We start from the raw sequence: 26,499 nt of genomic DNA, 5'->3' as shown, positions 1-26,499 counted from the left end.
GACTGCGGAGGATGGAAACTGGTGGCGGAAATATAAAAGAAAAGCTGGGAACCGGAAACAAATATCCACCGTCAGATCTAATGTTTAATCGACGGATGTGATTCGTAATCCGCGGTTAATTATTTTGGGCTCTTGTAGACCGTTGATGAATGGGTCTATCTAGATTGGTCGGATCATGTCACTTTGCGCACTTCATTTAGATTTGGTTGGTGTTTGTTTGAGTTTGAATTTATTTATTTTTTAATATTAATATTTGATTTAATAAGTTTGTTTATACCATCTCTAACCGGACAACTTCAATTATACATTTATAATTCTAAATATACAGTTGTTACGTTAATTTAACTCTGATCCACAACTCTATTTTCAACTCCAAAAAGAATATTTCCTAAATATTCTATCTTATATATTATTTTATATAATTTTTTATATTAAAAAATATAAATATATACAATTAAAATATAAAAAATTACAGATTAATTCTTATAAAGACCAATTTATAATTTGCAAAAATTAAAAAACTCTAAATTTGATGTTGCACTGTAACAAACACAAAAAATAGTGTTAGGTATGGAGTTGAATTGAAGAGGTAAATCTTCATATTTGGAGCTGCAACCTCATTTTTTAAGTTGCATTGAAGATGATCTTACTTTTGATTTAAAAGTAAAATTAGTTAGTTTATATTTTCAATAAAATAAAAATTTTATTAAAATACTTATAAGTTATAATTAAAACATAATAAATTTAATATTTTGTAGAAAAAATTATTTGTTTTTATTGAAAATTATTTAAGTTGAATAATAAAAAAAAAAAACTTATTCGAAATCAAAACCAAATAAAACGTTGATTTTTTAGGTGTGGTTTTTTTATTGTATTTTTTTTAAAATATTGATTTTTGCTTTTGGGTTTAATAATTAATTGATAATAATATGGAGCGCCGTTTTTCTCTCCAAATGTTATGATAGGTAACTTGTGCTGACAGTAGAAATATTTGTGTGGAACGTTAGCTCCCTACTAATTAAAATGGACGATAATGATATTTTTAAAAGTTATTAACTGTTACCAATTAAACTTATAAAATACCAACTAGATTTCTTTGTAATCAATCATACATTCAATCACTTATATTTCACCTACAACAAATAACTGACAACAATTGTTTTCTGTCAAGTTTCATCCTACAATTAAGAACTTCTAACAGAAAATGGAGATCATGCATTTTCCTTATGCCTTGAACAAATATTATCAATTACTGAGAAACTATCTTTACCGTAAGATGATGGACTATATTTGTAGTACATAATATCTTTTTGTATTATCAAATAAGTGTTTCAATAATTTTAATGAGAATGCAAAAAATTAATATTATGCCACAAATTATATATCAAATATAATTTAAAAACTTTTAAATGAGAAAATATCAATTGAGAATAAATATTAACTAATTATTAATAGTATTGATATTATAAAATTAATTTAGATAAATATGAATTTGTAATATATTAATAAAAATAAAATGAACTCGTAAATTTAACAAGCCAGACGCGCCGGTCCTTAATTAAATTTAACAGCCGAATTAATTAATTTTTTTTATTATCTCAACTCAAATAATTAATGCGATTGATTAATTAATTAATTGATGATTGTATTGAATTTTTAACAAATAAACACACACAAACCCAACCAAGGTAACTCCCATTTACAAACCCTTAATTATTATCCATCTCTCTCCCTCTCTTTAATTTTCTGGAGATTAGCTCTTCAGTTTTCTAACCTCACAAATCTATGATTATTATTATTTCCTTTTATTTTGTGCATTTGGGGTGATTTATTTGGAAAATTGTGTTGAAATTTCTAATCTTGCAAAAGAGAATGTACAAATTAATTTAAAATATTCATTTTTAATAAATTGGATGGGCCCGACATCGTTCATCAGTCATGCGGGACTAGTATAGTCAGAAAATTTAAATTAAAGAATGGGAGTTTTGATCAAATCAATCAATAACTAAATGAATGCAATTGAATAATTCTCATAATTATCAATAAAATAAATTAATTAATTATAAACATAAACAAACTCTAGTTATATTTGCTTTTGTGAATATTTGCAGTTTAATTAGTTGCACTTTGTTAGCAGTTCCAAAAAAGAAAGAATGAAATTGATAATGGATCCTTTAATTTAGAAAGTGGTCAGGAGTGAAATAATTACATTCTTCCATATAATAAGGGAAAGAAGAAGAGTTGAATTGCCACTTTTTTGCTTTCTTTTTCTTTGTGATAATATATACATATTATATGATAAGTATTGTAGTATTTGTGTGTAAAGTAGAAGAAGAAGAAGAAGAAGAAGACGAAGACGATGCAGGCTTGATGTAGTGCTGGCAACAAAGTGGGGATTAACTTATAGTTTTTACTTTTCATTTATTTATGATAATGGTAGATTTGTTTAATGGATTAATTAATTAAAAAATGGTAGCTTTGGAGGCGTGGCTTGCTTTTGTTGGAGAATCCACGTTCAAAATGGCTCCATGTTTTCATGCCCCACTCTTTTTCTTTTATTTATTATTATTTTTTAAAAAAAATTATATTATTGTTATTATTTTATTTTTTTTTCATTTTTAGCACTTATCACGCATCAGTGGATTCCAGGTCTCTTCTTTTATTTGGGATCATGAAACAATTTTACGATAATAATGTATGAAATGAGCACTATTTGCCAGTGCTTGTTGATTTTGTACTCTTCTTTGATATTTTTTATTGGAATTGAAATTGGCCTTTCGAGTATAATTATTTGTTATGCAGCCGTTTAAATTAATTTTACTGTGTGTAACGTTTGAGAGATTTTTCCATAAAGATATTATTCATCAAACACTTATTTTTAATTTTCTATATTATAAAAAAAATTAATTTTATATTTAAAACATCACATCAACAACTATTTATATGATATCGTATAATTATTTCAATTTTAAGTTTTTACTATTCAAATTTCTAACTCAAAATTCAAACAAACACACTGAATGAATGTTTTTTTCTAATATGACAATTTGTATTATTAATATAAAAAATAATATTTTACATTGAATTATTAACTTTTTATGAGCTGATAAATTGTATTAATATATATATATATTGTATTTTTTAATAATATTTATAGAAAAAATTTTCGTCAATAGACAGCGAGTAAACAAACTCATCATCATGTAATAAAACTTTGGTTTGGGTTTTGTTTTGTTTTGTTATTTTATTTTATTTTTAAACTGTAATTTGATGCATGATTCATTAAGCTACTATTTTTTTCAAGAAAATAGTTATAGTAAATAAATTTTCTTATAACAAAATGATGCTCACTTAGAATATCAAGATATTGAATGTCACATTGTTTTTTGTTATTATTTCATGTTTGAAACATTTTTATAGAGACAAATCGATTTTTTATTACTAATTGTTATTCATTATTTAAAATATTTCCAAAAGGAGATTGATATTTTGAATTATTGTGATAGAATTTATTCTCTTTATTATTTTTTTAACAATCCAAGAATTAAAAAAAGAATAGATGAGCAGCATCTAATCATGTTTTTGGTCTCTCTCACTTAATACAAAAGTATTAATATAAATATTTAGGCAGTCCTATTCTACTAATGCCAAAGCTATTCTCTCTAATCCCAATTTTTTTAATAAAAAGAACAAAACTCAATTATGCAACAGCATGGATACATACATACATACATACATATATTAATAAAATAATTAATTCAGAAACAAAAATAAAAGTTGTGTAAAGCCCATTACAATAAATAAATACTCGACTCGATTGCTCTGTTCCCTCGCCTCCAAACAAAGCCCTAATTAACCCTCTGTACAAATAATAATAATAATTATAAGAGCAAAATATAAATACTTATCCAATACTGGAAAATAAAATATGAATTTGTGGTGTACAGAAGATCCTCTTCTTCTCTGCACACAAGATTCTTTCAGGTGGTAAAATCATGCCCCATTATTTTTCTTGCTTTACCCACACCACACTTGTCTTTAATATATTTTATTTAATATATATATATATATTTATATTCCATTATTACTTATACAAGTAGTATTCTCTTCGTCCCGCATATCATGTCCACGTTGTTATTTCTATCCGTCACATATTCCATATTATTTTTTTTAAAAAAAAAATGATTACACATTTTAATCTCATTTTAAACTTTTTAATTATTTTATTTAATTTTTAATTTTAATTAAACTAATTAGTTATCTTATAGGATAATTATTTTTACTAATACATTTTTAATTATCTACTAATTACACATCTCATAAAATACTGTATCTACAGTGTAGCAGACACGCTATTACGAGACTGATGAAGTATTTTATTACTCAATTTTATCCATTAAAATTAGTTCATTTAGGTCAGACAAAAATAATATTTTATTAAAAAAGTGATAGGTACTTGGAGATATATTTTAAAATTTAGATAAAAAAAAATGAAGTATATAAAGATAGATAATGTAATAAACTCATTGATATTTGTTGTAAATAAGTGTTAGAATTGAGGGTCATAATTAAATATTGATTTGTTGGTTTTGCCAAAATTAGTAATAAAAAAAAAATCGTGAGAATAAATAGGGAATATCATTTTAAGTTAATTCGCTAAATGTATTAGTAATTTTGCGAATAGAGTGTTGATTGAAGGTGAATAATTTTTATATAGTACAATAAAATGATATGTTATATAGAAGTATGTATGTAATTCATATTTTGTATTTTTATATAAATATTCTTATTTTGCTGAAATGTTACTTAAAATTATATTATATGGCATTGGAATATGTGTTATATATATATATATTGTATTATTATATATTGTTATTGCGTTAGCACATATGTGTTGATTTCATTCAATTAGCATGAAAATCGAAGTCTTCTATGTTAATATACTGACTAATAATAATAATAATAATAATAATAATAATAATAATAATAATAATAGTATTTGGTGAACATATTGTGGTCAAAATAACATAATTTTGACTATCATTATCTACCAACACCTACTGCAATATCATAATTTCAGAGAAATTTTGTATGACAGGGGAAGGAATCATTTGTCTCTTTTGGGATTAGTTATGAGGATTACATCAAATTAGGTTCTCCAATTCATTAATCTAATTTATTTATTTTATATATATGGCAAGGGATTTTAGTCTAAACTACACTCTCTTTCCATTTTGTTTTGTTGTTTGTTTGTCTTCTTTAGTGATTTAATTTTCACCTCGTCTTTAAAAATAGTTGTTAAAATTTAATATTTTATTTAAAAAATTCGACGGTAATATTTATAATTAGTAGAATGCATGGTGGCTTTCGACCATTGCTGCAAAACACACATATAATGAATGATTCCATAAAAGTATTTAAAGATCGTTTTTTTATTAATAAAATTGATTATACTAAAGTTGGTGGTATCTTATTAATTTATTTTATTTGGAATTTATGATTGAGGGTTTGAATGGTCAAGAAGCTATGATTTGGTCTTCATATGAAGCATAGGATACCATCCGTTGATCCCTCTTTTGCCTTTGCATCATTGCCCTTCATTTTTTTCTTTTTTTTAAAATAGGTGTTTTTCGCTACATTTATTAATATTATTTTTACATATGAATTTAAATTACTAGGCTCTGTTTGAAGTATAATAATGCCTTACTTGCTGAACGTATTATTATTTATTGGAATATAAAAAGACGAATAATTGAAGCGATGTGAGATGTATTTTAACTACCAACAACTAATATACATAAAATATGTGTATATATATATATATATATATTTGGGTATTCAATAACTGTCACGTTTTATTTTATATTTATAACTAAATCACTCTAATTTTATTTTACAAGCATTCAATTCATAATATGGACGTGTTTATTCAATTTTTTTCTCATGGTATGATTCTAAATGGATATTACAAAAAATACAATATATATACATATTAATACGAATAAAATATATAAGATAAACTGTTTTTTTAGTTCTGTAACTTACCCTTTTATCATTTTAGTCCCGTAAGTAGAGTTTGTCGCAAATTAGTTCCATAAGTAAAAACTTTTCGTTGTTTTAGTCCTCCGGCGGAGGTGACGTGTCCGCCAGGTGTCGTTTTATTCTTTTTTTCATTTTTTAAAATTTTTTAAAAAACTTATTTTTAATTTTATTTGATTTTTTTATTTACTCCAATTTTTTAAAAAAATTAAAACAATTAAAAATAAATAAATAAATCTACGTGTCCGCCAGGTGTCGCTGACCTGGCAGGACACCTGGCGGATACGTCACCTCCGGCGAGCCACGCGGACATCTTCAGCACCGGAGGACTAAAATAACGAAAATTTTCCACTTATGAAACTAATTTGCAATAGACTCTACTTACGGGACTAAAATGATAATGAGGTCCAGTTACAAGACAAAAAAACAGTTTACAGTAATATATATTGTGCTCCCTCCATCCCGCGCCACAGATGACCCTTTTTTTTTTTTGTCCGTCCCATTAAAGATGATCCATTTCTATTTTTGGTAAATTTATTCATCTTAAACATATTTAACAAATATAAATCAATTTAATTAAATTTCTAACCTTTTAAGCATAGGATCCACTTAAAACCCATTTATTTCTATCTCTCTCCTCAATAAATAAATATTTTTATCTATATTTAAAATTTCTTATTTTTAATAAAATTAGTTTTAAGTTAATTATAAATAAATAAATTATTATTTTTATTTATTTGTATTATATAAAATTTTATTCTCAACAAATGATATCCATATTGTATATATTTTATTGATATATAATGCTAAAAATATTTAAAATGCCAACAACACTACTCATATAAAAATAATAAAATAATATCATGACTTATTATTAATAATTTACTAATCTCTCCTACCTAAAATACCATGTCCTTAAGCAAATGAATCATCTTGACAGGGACATAGTGAGTATATATTTAAAGATAAATAAATCAACAGTTCTATTAAAAATATTATATTTATATTTTTCATACGATTTTCTAGCCAATATAAAAACGTACATTCATTCAATATACATTACACTAATCTAACAATCATATTTTATAAATGTGATATATGAAAATTGATTATATCTGTAGATCAATGGTAATAAATGTTGGAGATATATAATATTGTGCTTACATTTACGTATTAATCTTAATATAACCTTTATATTGTTGATTTATATTTTATATTTTATATATTTTCAGTATGATTTTGATCATAATATCACTTAACAGCGTATTCTAATTCCATTGTACTATCAAATCTCAGCTAAATCAGTCTGTTTATTAAAAAAAAGTGTATATTTATTTTTGCCATTTTTTTTCCCCCTTAAAACTATAAAATTTTGTTGTTATTATTGAAAAGATGTTTATTTTATTGACAAAAATTGAGTTTGTTTATTTAACCACTATTTTACTAAAAAAAAAAAAAACACAAAAAGAGATACAGCAATATACCCAAAAAAAAAGATATTAAAAAACATAACCAACCCTAAATTACAGTGAAAAGAACAAGATCGGCCATTGCCATTGGCATTGAAGGCGGAAGGAATCAATTGTTCAGTTGTCCTTCGTCTTCATCAGCATCATCATCCACAATTGCGGGCGGGCGGAGGGGCCCAGTTCCCACAGAGTGCACGCACGCAAAGGAACCCCCAATTGGGTTGGGTGGGTGATTGCTCACACGCTCGCCGCACCAAACCAAAACCAAAAGATTTTCGATTTATTGTAATCAATCCCACTGGACTGTCCCCTCCCCTCCCTCGGCGTGACGAATCTCCATCCATTCCCATCCATCCCCTTTTTTCTTCTCTCTCTCTCTCTCTATATAGCAAGCACTTGGAGGGGGTTGTCTTTCCGCCACTCGCATTTTATATTAATCCCCTTTCTCTCTCTCTCTCTCTCTCTCTCTCTCTCCTCCGCAGGAAGAATTCCTAATTGGCTTAGGGTTTGTTTCTGGCTTTCTGCTTCGGCTCATCTTTCATGTATTGTGAGTATTATAATTATCAACTTCGTCTCCGTTTGTTTTTATGTGGATTGCTTTTGCTGTTTGCTTCTCTGGTAGCTCTTGAGATCTCGCGGTTTGATTTTATGCTTAGATCTGTATTATTCTCTGTGATTTATGGCTTTAGATGCATTCCAACTTGAAGTTGCACTCCCAGTTTTTTCTGCTCTCTTCTCCTTCTTCTTCTTCTTCTTTCCGATTTATTACAAAAATGTTCTGTGTCAATGATTTAATTGTTTTGAAGAATTTCAGCACTCAGTCGAATCATGTAAAAATTTTGTTACAGACACATATGCTCTGCTCTATGAATCTTTCTGGTAATTGTATCTGTTTCATTGCTGAGAAAATGGTGGATTATATTGCCTGTGACTGCAATCTTAATCCATTAATGGTTGCATCTAATTTAGACTAATCTTTGTTTGAAGACATTCAAATTAGGCTGTAAAATTGGATTTAGGATTCCTTTTTAGAGTAATCCTTTAACCTTTTCTTGGCTTGAAGACATTCAAATTAAGCTTTAAAATTGGATTTAGTATTCTTTAGGGTTGTGTTTTGGAGGTGTTCTTGACTCTTTGCATCTCGTTCATTCGCAGGAAGCCTTTCGAAGAAGACGATAAAAGTGGCAATCAATCAGTATGCGGTGGTACAGTCTATCTGTCGATGTTTTCCGTAAAGTCATCCCTCTCAACCTATACTGCCATGTGATTCTGTAAAAGCTCGATTCAAAAGTCGTGTTATATCCATAATCATCCTCTTTATAGCTTTCCTATAACACCTATCAGCACCTCTCTTCTTCCATGGGATCCACTCGTTTCGTCGTTGTTCCTTGCTATGTTCGCTGGATAAGCTAAAGTTTTAAACAATCTCCGTAAACCCCTCAAGTTTCTGATTGCATTTTTCCTAAATTCCTCGGATTGCAATTGTGTGTTTTTGACCTTTCGGCTTGTGAGGTTTCTTGTGAAAAAGTCGGGTGTTTAGTTATATATATCAGAGTTCAGGAAGAGTAGTTATGGTGTGCCAAGCAGCTAGCCAAACACGATTTCGAGCTTTGAAACACGAGAATGGAATCGATGGTTGTGCCACCATAATAGTTAGAGTTATAGCATGCTTTCAACCCCTCCAAGATTGCCAGGTCAGCTGCCTTCGAATTGACTTTTTTAATTGTTTGCACATTTTATGTTTAGAGAATTACTAATCATGTTTTCCGTTTGTGTATTTCAGGCAGAGTATTTTCGCCATCTTCTTAAACCCGTGACGTAGTTTGTTTGTTTCATTTCCCGTGGTTTCAATTTAAATTGATTTCCTTTCTAGTTTCTGTGTTGCGCGCAAAGATACAACGAAGCAATCAATTCTTAGGTATGGTTATTATTCCATCTGATATCTTATGTTGTAATGAAGTTTTATCATTAATTCGGTTTTATGGAGTTTTTGTTTTTTTTTTTCTGACAGGTCATTCTCGAGCTTAAACAGAAATGGACTCCGGATTCGGGTTTCATCATCAAAATCTTGACTTATTTGGGTTTCCTTTCGACACGGGCGATCCAAATGCTTGTCCCAGTTTCGGGAATCCTTACCTTGTCGAGGATACATTTCTGAAGAACACCGGTTCGTTTCCGATATCCGGATTCCATCAATTTAGGGCAAATATATCGAATGATCCACAAAACTGGCTTAACCGAATGCCCTATTTCCCGGAGTCGAATTCTTCCATGAGCCCATTCGATATTGGACAACCGATAAGTCCTAAAACGGTCGATCTGCCAGCTCAGAAGAGGTTTATTGTATTTGATCAATCCGGCGATAAAACAGCCTTGATATGTACCTATGGAGTTGTCAAGATTCCCGCTCAACTCGAACCTTCTTGGTCTCCGAAACCTTCGAAAAATCATCCCCGGGATAGCATTCATCCTTTATCTCCGTTGCTGGCTGACGGGAAAGTAGACGAAGAAGATCGACGAAATCGTTCGGAAGACGAAATGCATGAAGACACCGAGGAACTGAATGCCCTGCTTTGTTCCGACAGTGATGTTTCGGAGGACGACGAGGAAACGAGCACCGGCCATTCCCCCAGCTCGATGACTGATAATTACGTGCACGGTTTGGTTGAGGAATTCGGCGAAGAAGTCGATAGTTTCTCTGGGCCTACAAAAAGATCGAAGCTTAACAATGGAGAGTATCCTGCGACATCAAACGATCGACATACGAGCCCTTTGAGAAAAACTCCGGTGTGGTTGTCGTTGGAATACGATAACGATGCCCAGTCCAGCTGCGGAGACAGGTCAAATTCTTCGTCGTCTGGCGGGAAAAGATCGAGGAAGGAGAAGATACGCGAGACTGTGAGCATTTTACAGAGCATAATTCCTAGCGCTAAAGGGAAAATAGCGATTGACGTTATCGACGAGGCGATAAACTATTTAAGGTCTTTGAAGGCCAAGGCTTTGGGGGTCGATCCGGTTTGACGCCGTTTAAGGTATGGATGAGGTATTGTCTGAATAAGTTGTTTCGTGTACTTTATAGAATGATAGGGATCGGGGACATCGAAGCGTCGAAGTCTTGTCTTCAATGATTGGATTGGAGACGAGTAGTTTGCGTTTGGTGTTTGAATAGTTCTTGCATTGTCTTTGTCAGGACAATGCTTTCCCAAAGCGGGCGATTGATGGATTCGATTGCTTTAAGACGTGTGGTATTTACGAGACTTTTGATTGATGATAGTTTGGTAGGGTCCCGGCGACGAAAAAAGAGTTGTGTGTGTGTGTGTGTGCGTGTACGCACGATATGACGTCGGTGAGGTTGCCGCGATCTTGTGGCTTTGGGAGCTCAGCAGCTCTTTATTGTGTGGGCTTCATTGTTTGTTTGTTTGTTTGGTTGGTTGTCTTGTGACAGACAGCCTGTCTGTTTTCTATCTTCTTTGTTGTCGCTGTTGTTCTACTTCTACAGGAGTCTTGCTGGATTACGACGTCGTTTGGATGATCTTGATCTTGGGTGGCTTTTATGTTTGCTGGTTTATTACGTAGTGGTAGTTTTGTGTAAGAAGAAGTATGAACAACCTTAGCTAGTTATTGAGGTTGTTGCTGTTTGTTTGTTTGTTTTTATTGAAATGTTGTGTAACTTTAGTGTGGTGGTGATTTTGCCTTAAGGTTTCTTTTCTGTATCTTATGGGTCTATTTTATTTTTAATATTTTTATTTTATATTATACTCCCACCGTTGCCGTTCAGTCACTTTCCTTTTTCTCTTTTTTTTTTTTTTTTTTAAAATATGATTACACACTTCAATCTCATTTTAAATTTTTTATATATATTTTTTTAATTTTAATTAAATTAATTAGTTATTTTAATCTTAATTTATAATTATTTATATTATATAATAATTATTTTCATTAATACATTTTTAATTATCTACTAATTACACCCTTCTTACCTACCGTGTAGGTAAATATTTATTTATTTACAATAATTTAAACGAGTTTTATAGGATATTAGGAATTTAAATTAAATTTACTAAAAATAAAAGCTAAGCATCTATTCAAACAGTCTGCAATTTTTGAATGTACATAGAGGTATATGAAAAATAAATAATAAATCAAAGGGACATTGGTTTCATAAATGCAAATAAATAAATTTAAATGTGGACAAAATATCCAAACCATGATATTGGTTAATTTAATTCATCATCAATTTTCAGTAACAATGTATATTTGATATTTTATTATTTTGTTCCGATTTCGATTTTCTTCAATCAAATAATTTGCAAATATTTTTGGTTAATCAAATATACAACCGTGTCCACCCCTAAATAAATTGCACCTATGTTATGAGCCAATGCTTGTGAATTAGACAAAATTAATTATAAATCCAAAAGACAATTTTTTCTTTCTCACACAACATACATCAAATACTAAATTCAAACGTTACTAATCAACAATTATTTTTCACAAAACTATCACATCAAATATCAAATTTTCTATTATTCTTAAAATTTTCCCAACCTAAAAACTTCTATAGGTTAAGCCTAAAATGTTTTCACAAAAGCAGAGCGGCCAAGAAAGAGTACACAATACTAACGATGCATTTCCAACAGTATCATAAGCTTATTACAAAGCAAATTTAAGTCAACTGCAAGAATATTACCATGAGATAACAGAACAAGTTTAACTCCAAGTTCAATTCAAACAACAATCTCACCTAAAAGCTTAATATAACAAAGGTGCATTAATCTATAGGCTCCAATTTAGCATATTTTTGTTAGGCATCAATTTGTAGGTCAACATCAAACTACAACTGAAACTGGCAAGAAAATAGATCATATTTAGCATAAAGAAACTCCATGTAACAGGCACATAATTTAAATATAACAGTATAGAAATGCTTTGTCACAACTAAACATAAAAATCGATTTTAACATTCAATCGAAGCAAAACAGTCATTCTTAATTTCTTGAAAGGGGTAAAATCGAATCCTCTTACCTAGTTAGCACGGCTCTTGATAACATCGAGCCCCATTTCAGTTGGGTCGGTCGCTTGTAGTTCAACTTGAATACCATCTAGCTCCCTCTTAAATCGATCCTTGGAGCTAGCGTAGATCATCTTGTTTCTAATTCGTGAAGTGTCCGGAGACCTACCATGACAAAGATACATAAATATATATATATGATTATGATTTATGAACATGTAATAGGTATGAATGAGAGATAATACCATGCTATAAAGAAGATTTTGCTCTTCTGGCAATTCTCTGCAGTCACAAAATCGAAATCAAAAACAGCATAGCGACATTCATTAGCAGGGAGACATGCCGTAAAGTCCTCATAGTTTTGAGTCGGGTCACCGACTTTTTCTACAACCACCTCCTTCTGTTTTTCCTCGATCTTATAAATGATGAATCTATGTGTCCTTTTTGCTTTCAGCTCCATGAACTTCAATTTGCAATCATCGTGCACAGCCATTCCCGATGCTGCATTTGCCTACAAATTTTGACAGATACATATCGTTTACAAGTAGAGCGAGCGAAAAACTCTGTATACACACAACTTGGCAGTCTAAAATCAAAGATCAATCGAGCAACATTAAGGGTGTGTTTGTTTGTGTTTTCAACCGTGTTTTGGCAAATATGTGGGGCTTTAATAAGATATCACATATTACACATACTTCTCGTTCAAAATATCAGCACATCAAATCCAAATAGATTAAATTCGAACCCAAACTTAACCAAATAGAACACAGATATTACTTCAGTCAACAAATTCATCCATTTTCCTCACTGATTTGCAGGAACTGTATCCACAATGTTGATGCCCAATCAAATGAAACTAGTGAATCAACCTTACCATGACTCCTCCTATTCTTATTACAGAATTCTACGATCGAAGCCAAACTAATTAAATCTGATATATACTCATTTAAATTCTAAGACATGAACATCACCGATTTCTCTCATTGAGGCTACTTCAACTTCAACAAATTCTTTTAGCAATATTCACATCAGTTTATCACAAAATGATCATCAAACTAAAATCATCGCGTGTTAAAGCTCAATCATCGCAACCGTCAACCCTAACTAAAAAATTCACTACAAAATGGATCAAAATAAGTTTCCAGCCATTCCGAAGATCATCAGCACATAATAAATCTTGTCGCTACCACAACCAACGAACACAAACTCATTCCAAACCAAAATCAAATCCACAACCAAAAAAACTCTAAAATTCCCCAAAATTGAAATAAAAAAGAACAACAAACAAACAAAGAGCAGCGAATCAGAAAATTCACGCAGCCGAAAAACTCACCATCTTTGCAGCTGAAAATCTCAGAAAATGAAACAACGAAAGAGGGAGATGATTCTAAAGCTTAACACGAAAACGGAGCTAGGAAGAAGATAATGGAAGACGGAGCCGCCGATTTGGTATTTATTGGCTGCGGTAGGTTTTACGGCGCGTGAAAACCACCCGCGGTATACAAGCAGTTGCGTGACACCGCATAAGCCTAGCTGGCTGGCTGGCTGGCTCGTAGCCGACTTTGTTACGGCTCGTGTAATGAGTACGGCGGCTCAGCCGAGCTACAAGTATGTGGCTGTTGACGGCTTGCCAAATTCGAATATACTAATGCTTTTACGTAGCGAAGTCAAATTAAATAATACCTATTTTTATTTATTTATAAAAAATATTTAATTATTTATTTTTATTTAGGTCGGTCGGGTGGGCCCCGCTTTGGCGATTCTCTTTCCCACGTCGATCCCACGCCACATAAATTATTCGTTATCGCTTACCACCTATTGTTCGGTCGCAAGGGTCTCTTTAGGGTTTGAATTTTTTATTTAATTTTTAAATAGCAAATTTATTGAATTTAAATAATTATTTAATTTAATATAAACGTATGTTGATAAAAATGATAATTAATGAATATTAAAATTAAAGCTAAATTCATCGTTTTAATAAATATTTATTATTTTTATATTATTTTCACAAATTTTTATACCTAAAATATATCACAGATTATTTCACAAAAACAAAACACACTCAAATTATTTATCAATTTAAAATTTTCAGTAACAAACAAACAAAAAAAAATACATTTATTTTTATCTTTTGCCATCAATTCTTGTATCAAGCATCCCTAGAATTTTGAGATTTTGTAAATAATAATAATATAAAAAAAAGATTTAATATAATTTTCTAAAATAATGTCATATTTTAAAAAATATTATGTAAACAAAGGCTTATTTTATTTTAATATTATAAATTTTATAATACAAAAGTATGTTAAAATAAGCGAACAAACCGAGTCATTTTAAAAATTGGGATTAAATTTTACTATTAAGTTTTAATTGTAGCTATATACTCAAGTACGTCACATGCCGAATTTCCAAATTGAGGGCTGACAATATGAGGCTAGGTTAAATGTATCCTTTGAAAAGTTGTAGAGCATAATTTGCATATTACTCTTATTTCTCATGCTCCACTCTACATACAGTATTTTAAAAAAAATATAATTAATAGATAATTTAAAATGTATTAGTTAAAATAATTATCTTATAATATAAATAATTATAAATTTAGATTAAAATAACTAATTAGTTTAATTAAAAATTTTTTAAAAAAAATTAAAAAATTAAAAATGAGATTAAAGTGTGTAATCATTTAAAAAAAAATGATATAGAATATGAAACGGACAAAAACGGCAACATGGACATAGTATGTGAAACGAGAGAAGTATTATATTCAATCGGAGTTTATTCGAGCAAATGATAAATAGTTATTGTAAATTTCTACGTCATTAAAAATATATATTCTTTGTAAAGTCATATACATTTACCATATTTTTACACTTATATAAAGTCAAATAGTAGTATAAATATTATATTGAAAAATATTGCTTTAAAAATAGTATATTTTAATATAACATTGTAAATAAAAACTAGTATTAAATATAATATTATATATATAACAATATTAATATAATTTAGTATAAAAATAAATTTGTCTTTTTTAATATTTCAAATTCAATTCAATATTATTTAAATTAAAATATATTATTTGATCAAACACAATATCATATCAAAAAATTGTTCATATAAAAATTTAAATTACAATCAAATAAATCTTATAAAATACTAAATCCAGACGGTTGGAAACACACAAGGGAAGAGAAGAGAGAGAAAAATAAAATAACAAGACACGAGAATTTAACGTGGTTCGATTTTATAACAGACCTACATCCATGATCCAAAAAGTGGACAATCCACTAAAATACTCTCTCTGTCCTAGGTAATTTGGGTGTGTTACCGTAGACACGGAAATTTAGGTAAAATATGATTAGTAAGTAATTAAAAAGTGTATCAATAAAAATAATTGTTAGTATAGTAAAAATAATTATATATTAAAATTAAGATAACTAAATACTTTAATTTAGATTTAAAAATTATAAAATAGGAATCAAATAGATCAATTTATAGAAGTCAATGCTTCTACTTTTTATCACATTTTCAATCGTGGGACATGAAAAATTCCACAACAAAAAACTTAAAGAAGAAAAAAAAAAAAAAACCATTGAATAAAAGTTCGGACACTTTTTAACTTGTACTACATCTGTCATGAAAAAATATATATATTTGTCTGTTATAGTAAAATAAATCTAAAAAAAATTATCTCTTAAACATCTTCTCTTTAATTTACAAAAAAAAAAATGTCTATAAATTGAAAAGATGAAAGGAGTACAACTTTTTATTATTTTTCCTATTATTTTTTTTATGATTAAAAAAAGTATACCATACATTAAAAGTTGTAACCAAACTCAAATGAATTTATTTTTATACCTAACGGATGAAGTATTTTGTAGGGTTTAGATCAATTTTTATTACTTAAATTATATTTAAAATAATTATACATTTCAAATATTACAGTTCATAATTGTTTATAACACAAACCAAATAATTATTCTAATAACTCCAAATTTGTAAATACACCCTTAATTATTGGAAACAAGGAGTATTTATTTGGGACGTACATAATGACCTGTAGGCCGTAGCAGCAATAATGTCTAGACACTGATGGTTGGTGGCATTTGTCGCAATTGAAATAGATACCACCATGTTAATAATTCAATTGATTAGTACGGAAATTCCTCTTTAAATTTAGACATTACAAAAATTTGACTCTAAAATAGGAGTAGAAAATTAGGCTCGTTTAGATAACTGTTCTCTTTTTTTTTTTTTTAGTTTTGAAAAGAAAAAAGTAATAATCATAATTACATAGTTTATATAATTTTATTTTATTTAAAAAAAAAAGAATGTTTGAGAAATATTTATTATTGATGAACAATATCAAAAATCTTTTTGGAGAGAGGGCCTTAAAAATAAGGAGAAAAAAGTAGTTACGATTGAATAAAATTTATATAAATTGTTAGATAGAACATATGGTTACAACAACAACTACGGTCACGAATATATGATTAAAAAAAATATTGGGAAAAGGTTGCAGATCTGCAGCATAACTTTTGGTGCCAAAATTGTCACACGTGGCGGTGTAAACAACCACCGCCTTTGATATTTTTGCTGTAGGAGCACCACCTTCACTACTTTATTAGGTCAAGTTGTCACCATCAACAATTATCCACGCCTTTTCAGGATTTACACTCAATTTAATGTCACCCAGCTTTAATTGCAATTGCGCTACACGACATTAATGGCGGAATTTTGAATGGAATGGAATGGTCAGCACCGATTCAACAAACTTAAGGAAGAAATTTGTTGCTGTTTGTGTTTTCTAACTTTTGTTTTCTTATGAAAAACGTGGACCAAGGCTCTACAGTAGTGTCTCCGTGTACTTTACTGTGTTCTTAAATCTACGGCTTAATAATAGAGTAGATAGACATAGACTCCATGGTTGAGGAGATATCTGTACGGAATTAATTTGTTCTAGTAAGATGAATTCCAATAATCATTCCAATGCTTGATCTACTTTGACAGAGGAACATTGTGAAGTTAAATCAGGCAGATTCGCGCATGCTTTGCTCGATGTATTGAAAGATTAATTACTAAAGTTTCTGAAATTGTGATGAGATAATCAGAGAAGAGATGTACGGCGACGGATGGAGAAGAAGCACATTTGTTGAACAGAGGAACAACCGAACAAACAAAGAGTTTTTGCAGATTTCCAGAAGATTAAAGCAGGAAATTAAAACGGAGCACATTTCGGCTTTCACTGCAGCATTTTCTCTAATTTCTCTCTACAAATATCTTATTGAAAGCACAACAGTTAAATAAGATACCTACTGATATTATTCCGTACTCGCTGCAGGAAGCTCGATGTGCATAACTCATCCTTTGATCGCACGATGTGAACTCGGCATTTCTTCCGCCGGTTTCGCCGGTGCCTGCGGCGGCAAGCGAACTCCTCCGCCGTTGCTTCGCCCCTGCGGCTGGTGCGGACGTTGAGCGGCCGGCGGCGACGGAGAGATGTCATCGGAGAGAGGATCGGAAAGGTTATCCGGAATGACAAAAATGCCTTGCGATGGGCGGCGCTGGTGACGGTTAGCTCTACCCGACATGTTCTGTTCCGCGTGATTGAGAGAGATTTTGGCGATGCGGTGCTCGCTCCGTGGGACTGCTCGGATTTATATAGGCCGTTTGTCAAAGCTAGTCCATCTCCATCATCACATGGGCAAGGCTATGGATGCCCACACTACTTATGAACTCCTGGACCAATGGTCCATATAGCCGCACGACCCTGATGAGTTATGGTTACTATTGTTGTTACGGATGTCAAAGTAAACCCGATCCGAAAAATCGAACCCGTTCGACCTAAAAATTTTCAGGTTCGGGTTTTGGTATTTTGGATTTGAAAAAAATTGGGTTAATTTGAACTCGAAACGAAAATAATTTGTGTCGTGTTCTGGTCGTGTTTCGGATTGACCTGATAACCTCAAATATAAAAATCATGCTAGATTTTGGGTTTCGTGTTTCGGGTTAACATGAAATTTTTATTATTATTATTTTAATTTATAATATTTATATTATTTTAAATATAAAAAAAATAAAAATGATTTTTTTAGGTCAATTTATTTATTTATTTATTTTTTTAAGTTTTCGGGTTTGTTTCGTATCCGATTTGTTCAGGTTTCGGGTGACCTGAAACTAATTCAGGTCAACCTGAATCCGACTTGAAGGAATTTGTGTCGTGTTCGGGTCTAGAATTTCAAGTCAGATTTTGGGTTCAGATCGGATTCGGATTAACAGTTTTTTTGTTATCCCCATGACTGAACCCAACACGAACATGACTCAAAAACACGAATTGACATCACATTTTTCTATTCTCTTTCTCCAATTATTAATAATAAAATTTATTTATCATAATGTACATATATATAAACAGATGCTATAATTCTAAGCGAATAACGAAATTCAACGATAAATATACGATGTGTTCTTTTGTGAAGTTACCACTATTCAAATTCTTTTCAGCATCAAATAATTATTTCTATTTTTTATATTATATTATAATTTTATATTTTTATATTTATAATATTACATTAATTTTTATTTATATTACATCAATAACTATTTAAATTTAATTTTTTAATATTAAAAATTTTAAACCCCACAAATTAAAACTCACATACAAACACGTTCTTAGGCTTTGTTTAGATAGAGATTTTAGAAAAAATTTGGAATTTTGGAAGTTTAAAATAAAAACTTTAACGATTTGATATTCGATATGATATTTTGTCAAAAAAAATAAAAATTGATATGACTTTTTTTTAAAAAATAAATAATAGTATCAAATAAGTAAAAATATATAATATAAACAAAGTCTTAATTTGGAGAATAAAAATAAATTATTTTATTCAGTAAAATAAAATAAAATAAATTCAGATAAATTGTAATCCATTTTGGATAATTATTTTGTATGTTTCTTATATAATTGATTTATAGTAAATAATTTTATTTGTCCATAATTTATGACTCTACTTTAATAAATATTCCCTCAGTTCCCCATTAATAACCTATTTATTAGATAAAAATATTTGTTAATAAAAAATACATCAAAATAAAGTGATTTGGATGGATCTTATACATGTGGTTAGAAATTTAATTAAATTGATTATTATTAGTTGAATGTGTTTGAGATCGATAAATTTATTAAAAATAGATACATTTATCAATACAAATTATATGAAATATAAAAATAATAAAAATTAATATTCCCTACGTCCACTAATAAAGTATACAATTACTTTTGACGCGGTGTTTAAGAAATAATAGTATTTTAATTATAGTGGGTAGTTAAAAGTAGTGTAACGATATTTTTGCCCTTGCCTTTTGGTGTAAAAGTAACGATGTGATGTAAAGTAAGGGTATTTGTGGAAAAAAAGCGGTAACGTTCGTGGTGGTGCTTCAGGATTCCTGAGATCCGGTAACTGTTATGAATGTAGAGGAAATAAGGTATTTAATAAAATGTTTACTTTTTAATTGGACGTCCCAAAATAAAAATATGTATACATTATAGCTGGACGGAGGGAGTATATAATTTAAAATTCGTAAATGTGTTCTTTTTCCTAAAAATAACACACAATTTTATCCTTAAAAAATTAATACTCCCCTGCCAAGATCAAATCGGTTATTTGAAATTTCATAGTAAATTAAAAAGTAATAATATTTTATTAATAAGTGGAAGTATTCTGATTTTTTTTGACATTTTTTCATTGATTTAATACTCCTCTCATTCCATAAAGAAATATCTATTTGCTTTTTGTACGTAGTTTTAGAAATATTAATATTATATTGGGATATAATAAGAATAATATCAAAATGACTAAAATAACCTTATTAGTACGTGTGGTATAAAAGTAATGACATTTGTGTAATATATTGTAAATTGTAAGGGTATTTGTAGTGTTAAGATAGATAATACAATTACTAAAAATAAAAATGAATACTTGGTATAAGACGGACTAAAATAAAAAAATGAATACTTTGTTACGAGACGGATAAAGTATATAAAGTAATTATATTTATAATAGTATATTTGTAAGATAAAAAAAAAATGGATATACTCGTAGATTTTTTCAAAGATAATTAAAATTAGTAAAAAAAGTAATTTGAATGGTAACAAATAAAAATAGTAAAAAGAAAAGATAAAAAAAATACTTGATGAGTTTGTTTGGTTTCTGATTTAACATTAATTTGAAATAAAAAAAATAATTTTAATAATTTTTTAATAATATTTTAATTAATATGTTAACAAAAATCAATATATTTTTATTAATAAAGTATATAACGAATAATATTAATTTTAATTTAAAAAGTTAAGAAAACAATTTATATTATTTCCATCACGTTACAGAAATAAATACAAATAATCTAAGCCGTTGAATTCATCGTTGATCCAACGGCAGGAATCCATTCTCTACACTCGGATATAATTGGACACAGGAGAGAGTCTCACCGGAGAGAAGCTCAGACACGTCAAAGAAAGGAAGAGTGACTCTGATGATTTCCGCGCCACGTGGCGCAAATATACCGGGAGTAACGACTTGACCATTTAAAAGGGCTAAAATAAAAAAGACATTATTTATTATTTATTATAAAAAATAATAATAAAGGAATACAAACCTGAAACCCCTCACCCATCTATCATTTTCGCCCTTATCTGTGGTTTCGCATTCACCGCCTTCTCGTTCCTTCCAAATATCCAAAACGACTTTTGTTCGCTCTAACTTACAACACAAGAAATGCTCTCAATGTGAACCAAAACAATCAAATTTGGAGTGGAGGCAGAGCAGTTTGTACCGCCAACTCGACATTTACGTCCTGTTTGAGGCCAATTTCTGAGAAAATTGATTATCACTACACTAAACCCTAGGTGTTCTCCTTTTTATTCCTTGTTTTATCCCCAGTTTAGATCTGTTGTTGTGGGGGTGTTGCTGTACGGTAATTTTGAAGAAAGTGTGTTCAGTATGTATGTGTTAGATCTGTAGGATTTTTTATTTTATTTTTTGATGGAAGAGGGGAAGGGAAAGTGGTGTTTGGTTTTCAGTGGATTGGTGAGGTAGGTTGGATTAGTTATTGTGCGGTTGAATTCGGTTTACGAATTGAAATTGGAGTCTTGGAAAGAGGCCTGGGAGTTAGTTATCGCATGCTAACCTTTGGTGGGTGGTTATTTTTCATATTATGTAATTTTCTCTTCGACAAATTAAATTACGTAATTGCGTGACGGAGCGTAAATTTTTGTATCAGATTCAGAAATTCTGCCGATTCTTGTGTAAAGCTGGATGTACATCTTACTTTCTTCGACGCGGTAGTGTTGATTTTGTTTTTGAGAAGCTGCTGCTGGTGGATTTGGTGATTGCGAGAGTAACGTGTAGCTTGGTTGGATTTTTTCGCATAGTCTGAAGAAAATTGGCAGCGGATTGATGACTGATTTGATGTCTGGCCTGCATTTTACAGAAGGTATAGAGCCATGTGCGAAGGAGATAGCTACAGAATCGTGTAATGATGATGAAGTAGGGTGTTGTGTTGCTGCTGTTGTTGGGGAAGGGGCAAATCACGCGGAACTAGATATGGAGTGTTTCACTGACAAGCGTATGGTAGAAATATTGACACCTACTGAACTGCATCCTTCTCTTGAAAGTCATGCGAAAGATGTTGTGATGGTTACTGAACAGGAACTTTCCCCAGAAGTTCAACTGAATGATGTCCGTGGGGATTGTGTTGGGTCACAACCTCAACCTCATGCGCAGGCAGTGATCAATACTGCAGAGCAAGAGCCCTCTGCTGAGAGCCTCAAAACTGAAGCATTTGAAACCGACATCGTTAAGAATGTTAGTGAAATGGTAATGGAAACCTGTACTGGTAATGATCCCTCAGAACCTTGTGATGGTAATCTAGTGATATATCATAGTAGCAGTAATGCAATAAATGAGTTTGGCACAGAGCCATGTCCGGCTGGTGACGTGAAGGAGTCCTCTAATGGTGATGTGTGCTCTGAAGTTTTAAATCCAAATAAGTCCCCAAATCATGTGCTCGACAAAGTTAATGTTCGCTGCGGAGAGGTTACATCTCCTTGCTGTGGAACTTCGTTTTCTGAAGGGAGTTCCGGAAAGGAAGAGCATGGTGATGTCAAATTGGAATCGGTTCCCACATCCTGTGTGGTGCTTGAAATTCCAAAGCATATAAGGCCTACTGGTATTAGGAAATTAACTTTTAAGTTCAGAAAACGGAAGGAGGATTTTGACAGTGATGTATCTGCTGCCTTGAAGACCTTGTACAAGAATGGATTTGAGAAAGGATCTTTGGCTCATAAGAATGCGAAGATGGATTTAAACATGGCTTGTATTCCTAACAGGGAGCTGATGATGTCGAAGAAAATAATACCGGATAACTACCCTGCTAAAAAGCTTCTTCATGTACCTTCCCTCAACCAACAAAGCAATGTAGAGGTGTCAGCAGAGCTGAAGCGTCCCATCAAGAAGTATATTTTGGTTTGCTCCCCCTCTCTTTCAATTGAATTCATCTTTATCCAGTTTTCTCAATCTGAATTCCTGTGCAGGCTAAGGCACAGTGTATCTAGCTCATTGTGGGATCAAAAGAAGACCTCAGAAGGCGGTACAAAGAAAAGGCAAGTTTCTTATTTTTTGTCAATCATATGTTTTATTATTTTTATCTTGGGGGACTGTTGGAGATATGAATTTGCTAATGTATGGCAGGGACAATGATTTGCATAAATTGCTTTTTATGCCAAATGGGCTGCCTGATGGAACTAGTTTGGCTTATTACTCTAAGGGAAAGGTTGTTTATCGTTGTGTTCATGCGTGCTTTTGTTGGTTTGTGAGTTTCCTTTCCCTAACATTGGCATATGTTTGTATTCATAGAGGATTCTTGGTGGCTACAAGCAAGGGAATGGCATAGTCTGTAGTTGTTGTAATACAGAGGTATGTTTAGTTACCTGCACTTTGAAGTACTCAGCAAATCTGTCTCTGCTTTTTGAGTGATGCTACTTTTTTTTTTTGTCTTTTTGGGTTCTTTTAATTTTATATTTTTTCCAAACAGATAAGTCCTTCGCAATTTGAGGCTCATGCTGGATGGGCTGTGAAACGTCAACCGTGAGTAGCTTTTTTGAGGGATCTGTAGGTTACTGCATCTTCTGTCTTTCTCTCAGCATTATAACTTGGTCCCTTTTGCAGCTATCGCCATATTCATACATCTAGTGGATTGACACTTCACGATGTAGCCTTGATGTTGGCAAAAGGCCGCAATCTTACCTCATGCGGCAATGATGATGTATGCTCTATATGTGGAGATGAAGGTGACCTGAAAACATGCAATGGATGCTCACGAGCATTTCATGCAGGTGACTTTTCCTTACTTTCATTATTGGAAACTCTTTTGGGAACAATCCATATTCAATGCCCCTATTTTCTAGCTTAATCAAAGTTATCTACACAACTTACGGATTTGTTTCACTTCATTGTGATTGATTTTCACATGGATACATTTGCAGCTTGCGTCGATCCGCTATGTCTTCCCACGGATGATTTGCACTGTCCATCCTGTGGCGACAAAATTAGTCCTTGTAGAAGAGCATCTGGAGAGTCGAGACCTATTATCCTTAGGTTAAGAAGAGTCGTTAAAGCACCAGAATTTGAATCTGGTGGTTGTGTCATCTGCAGGTCTGTTACATCACTTGCATTTAGCTTTATTTCTCAGCACCTTCTCTATCAATTAGTTTCGTTTCTTGTGTTTGGCAGGTCACAAGACTTCAGTGCAGTTAAATTTGATGATCGAACTGTGATTATATGTGATCAAGTATACATCTTTGTCAACCCTACTAAATCTTTTATTTGTTTTCTGTCAATGCATGCATGTGATTTCTGAGTTCTATATATTTTGATCTCTCTTGTATGATTGTCTAGTGTGAGAAGGAATATCATGTCGGTTGTCTGCGTGAGACTGGAATGTCTGATCTGAAAGTAAGTCCACGATTGTTCGATTAATTCTAGATGAATTGCTGATCAATTTGCTATTGACATTTTCTTAAATTACTGCAGGAACTTCCTGAGGATAAATGGTTTTGTTGTGATAGCTGCTATAAAATTTCTGAAACACTTCAGAATATGGCCTGTAGTGTGCCCGAGTCAATTCCTGCTGCAGTGTCAGCTGCATTATATAAGAAGCAAACAATGATAGCTCCTGAGCATTTTCCCGATGGTCTTAAGAATGAGATTCGGTGGTGCATTTTGAGCGGGAAGGAATGTGCTCCCGAACATTCATTTCTACTCTCGCGAGCTGCAGCAATTTTCCGTGTAAGCTTCTTTTTTTTTTTTTTTCAAAATGTATGTCCCACCTTCCAATTTCAGGTGCAGTTTTAATTTTGATTTTGATATCTGGGTGTAGGAGTGCTTTGATCCTATTGTTGCCAAATCTGGTCGAGATCTCATCCCAATTATGGTGCATGGGTTAGTTATCTATCTTCCTTTATTTTTGTTGCTACGGTAGCGTAAGTTAATGGCTGTTGTAGTAGATTCTAAATGTGGTTTTAAGTTACCTGCAGAAAGAACATATCTGGTCAAGACTTCAGCGGAATGTACTGTGCAGTTTTAATTGTTAAGTGAGTAAAAATTCCATCCATCTTCTGTCGTGTGTATAAAGATTCATATACATATATATATATATACATGCTAAATGTTATTTATGTTTGTTTGCGTCAGGTCTGTTGTTGTATCAGCTGCTCTTCTCAGAATATTTGGACAAGAAGTTGCTGAACTTCCTCTAGTGGCAACTAATAGAGAAAATCAAGGAAAAGTAAGGCTCTATTCAGTTACTATATACTTTTGGAATTTCTGAGTAACTTGTTACAAACATTATACTTCCTCCGTCATCTAAAACATATTTTTGTTTTTTTTATAGTAAAGAATACCAATTCTTCTATTTTTATTTTTTTTTTACTATAAAAGAAATTTTTTCTCTTTTTACTCGTATCTCTTTAAGTTTGTGCCCGATCAAATGGGCATAACTTAAGATGACTGGAGGGAGTATCAAATAGTATATATTTATATTTTTCCTCTCACAATAATAAGTATCAAATATCCAATATTTTACCTATCTTTTTGGTCCAAATTACATCTTGTGGTAAATGTATTGTAGGGCTATTTTCAAGCACTGTTTTCCTGCATTGAGAGGCTTCTGTCTAGCATGAGTATTAAACACCTGGTACTCCCTGCAGCCGAGGAAGCCGAACCCATGTGGACAAATAAGCTCGGCTTCAGGAAGACAAGCCACGAGCAAGTAAGTTCTTCTTAAACTTTCCAAACTTGTCTTCTCAAGTTAGTTATTAATTAGTTTCTCACTATCCTGGCCGAACCATTTAGACAGTATTTTGAATCTTGATTCTGAGGTTCTTTACAAGTTTTCGGTATTTAAAGAATATCATGTCAATAGAAGGACTGACTACACAGTAGATTGATTCAGCGAGCGAATTATTAGCAACTGGTTGTGGGCTAACATGTATGTATGTATATTTTTGGAAGCAGATGCTCAAGTATAGATACTTCCAGATAACCATATTTAAAGGGACATCATTGCTGGAAAAGGATGTACAACAAGCTACAAAGACGACGACGGCAGATTGAAAAAACTTAAAGTGAAGCAGATGCAGATTCATGAGCAATCATCAGGACATAGTTTGATGCACAGTTTGATTCTCTCAATGGTAATGCATAATCTTGAGCTCATCTGCCTGTACTAACTCAATTTGTCCTGTTTTTGAAAATAAAGAGACTTGTAATAGTGCAATTGCAATGGAGTCCTACTCCTGCCTAATGTCATATCAACTTATCAATTGCGCTTGCTGTTGCTGTTCTACTTTGTACTCTCTGTTTTTTCCCTTAGTTTTGGTTTGATAAAATTTGATTTAGATTTTGTATTTAAATAATATATGAT

General features: G+C 31.3%; 3 protein-coding genes across 6 annotated transcripts; 2 read left to right on the top strand and 1 right to left on the bottom strand.

Annotated features, from left to right (window-relative positions):
- Positions 1–7,770: 7,770 nt before the first annotated feature.
- On the top strand, positions 7,771–11,221 carry LOC127239788 (transcription factor bHLH143-like). 2 transcript variants are annotated; one of them, XM_051258107.1, is made up of 5 exons: positions 7,771–8,055; positions 8,664–9,202; positions 9,292–9,426; positions 9,520–10,540; positions 10,699–11,221. In XM_051258107.1, exon 4 carries the CDS (start codon positions 9,543–9,545, stop codon positions 10,527–10,529), a length of 987 nt encoding a protein of 328 aa, XP_051114064.1. In that variant the 5' UTR covers positions 7,771–8,055; positions 8,664–9,202; positions 9,292–9,426; positions 9,520–9,542; the 3' UTR covers positions 10,530–10,540; positions 10,699–11,221. The 2 variants fall into 2 exon arrangements, with proteins under 2 accessions (XP_051114064.1, XP_051114063.1); XM_051258106.1 differs by having other exon boundaries at positions 7,772–8,055; positions 9,520–11,221.
- A 1,176-nt stretch (positions 11,222–12,397) lies between these two features.
- Positions 12,398–14,016, bottom strand: LOC127239971 (actin-depolymerizing factor 1). Its single transcript, XM_051258374.1, has 3 exons — positions 13,853–14,016; positions 12,765–13,030; positions 12,398–12,684 (listed from the first exon to the last, which is right to left on the bottom strand). The coding sequence occupies exons 1-3, from the start codon at positions 13,853–13,855 to the stop codon at positions 12,534–12,536; spliced, it is 420 nt and encodes a 139-aa protein (XP_051114331.1). The 5' UTR covers positions 13,856–14,016; the 3' UTR covers positions 12,398–12,533.
- Positions 14,017–21,183: 7,167 nt separating this feature from the next.
- LOC127239631 (uncharacterized) lies at positions 21,184–26,473 on the top strand. Of its 3 annotated transcripts, none has more exons than XM_051257869.1 (16): positions 21,184–21,710; positions 21,799–23,032; positions 23,111–23,179; positions 23,268–23,349; positions 23,433–23,492; positions 23,611–23,663; positions 23,745–23,911; positions 24,062–24,230; positions 24,309–24,366; positions 24,474–24,530; positions 24,609–24,863; positions 24,955–25,016; positions 25,112–25,168; positions 25,269–25,362; positions 25,784–25,845; positions 26,091–26,473. In XM_051257869.1, the coding sequence occupies exons 2-16, from the start codon at positions 21,975–21,977 to the stop codon at positions 26,116–26,118; spliced, it is 2,331 nt and encodes a 776-aa protein (XP_051113826.1). In that variant the 5' UTR covers positions 21,184–21,710; positions 21,799–21,974; the 3' UTR covers positions 26,119–26,473. The 3 variants fall into 3 exon arrangements, with proteins under 3 accessions (XP_051113826.1, XP_051113825.1, XP_051113824.1); XM_051257868.1 differs by having other exon boundaries at positions 21,186–21,710; positions 21,805–23,032; positions 25,705–25,845; XM_051257867.1 differs by having other exon boundaries at positions 21,186–21,710; positions 25,705–25,845.
- The last annotated feature ends 26 nt before the right edge of the window (positions 26,474–26,499 follow it).

Source organism: Andrographis paniculata, unplaced genomic scaffold, assembly GCF_009805555.1.
Source record: "Andrographis paniculata isolate CXL003 unplaced genomic scaffold, ASM980555v1 Contig78END, whole genome shotgun sequence".
NCBI classification, from domain to species: domain Eukaryota; kingdom Viridiplantae; phylum Streptophyta; class Magnoliopsida; order Lamiales; family Acanthaceae; genus Andrographis; species Andrographis paniculata.
The sequence above is the reverse complement of the archived record's forward strand: the minus strand, read 5'-3'. Positions and strand labels throughout refer to the sequence as shown.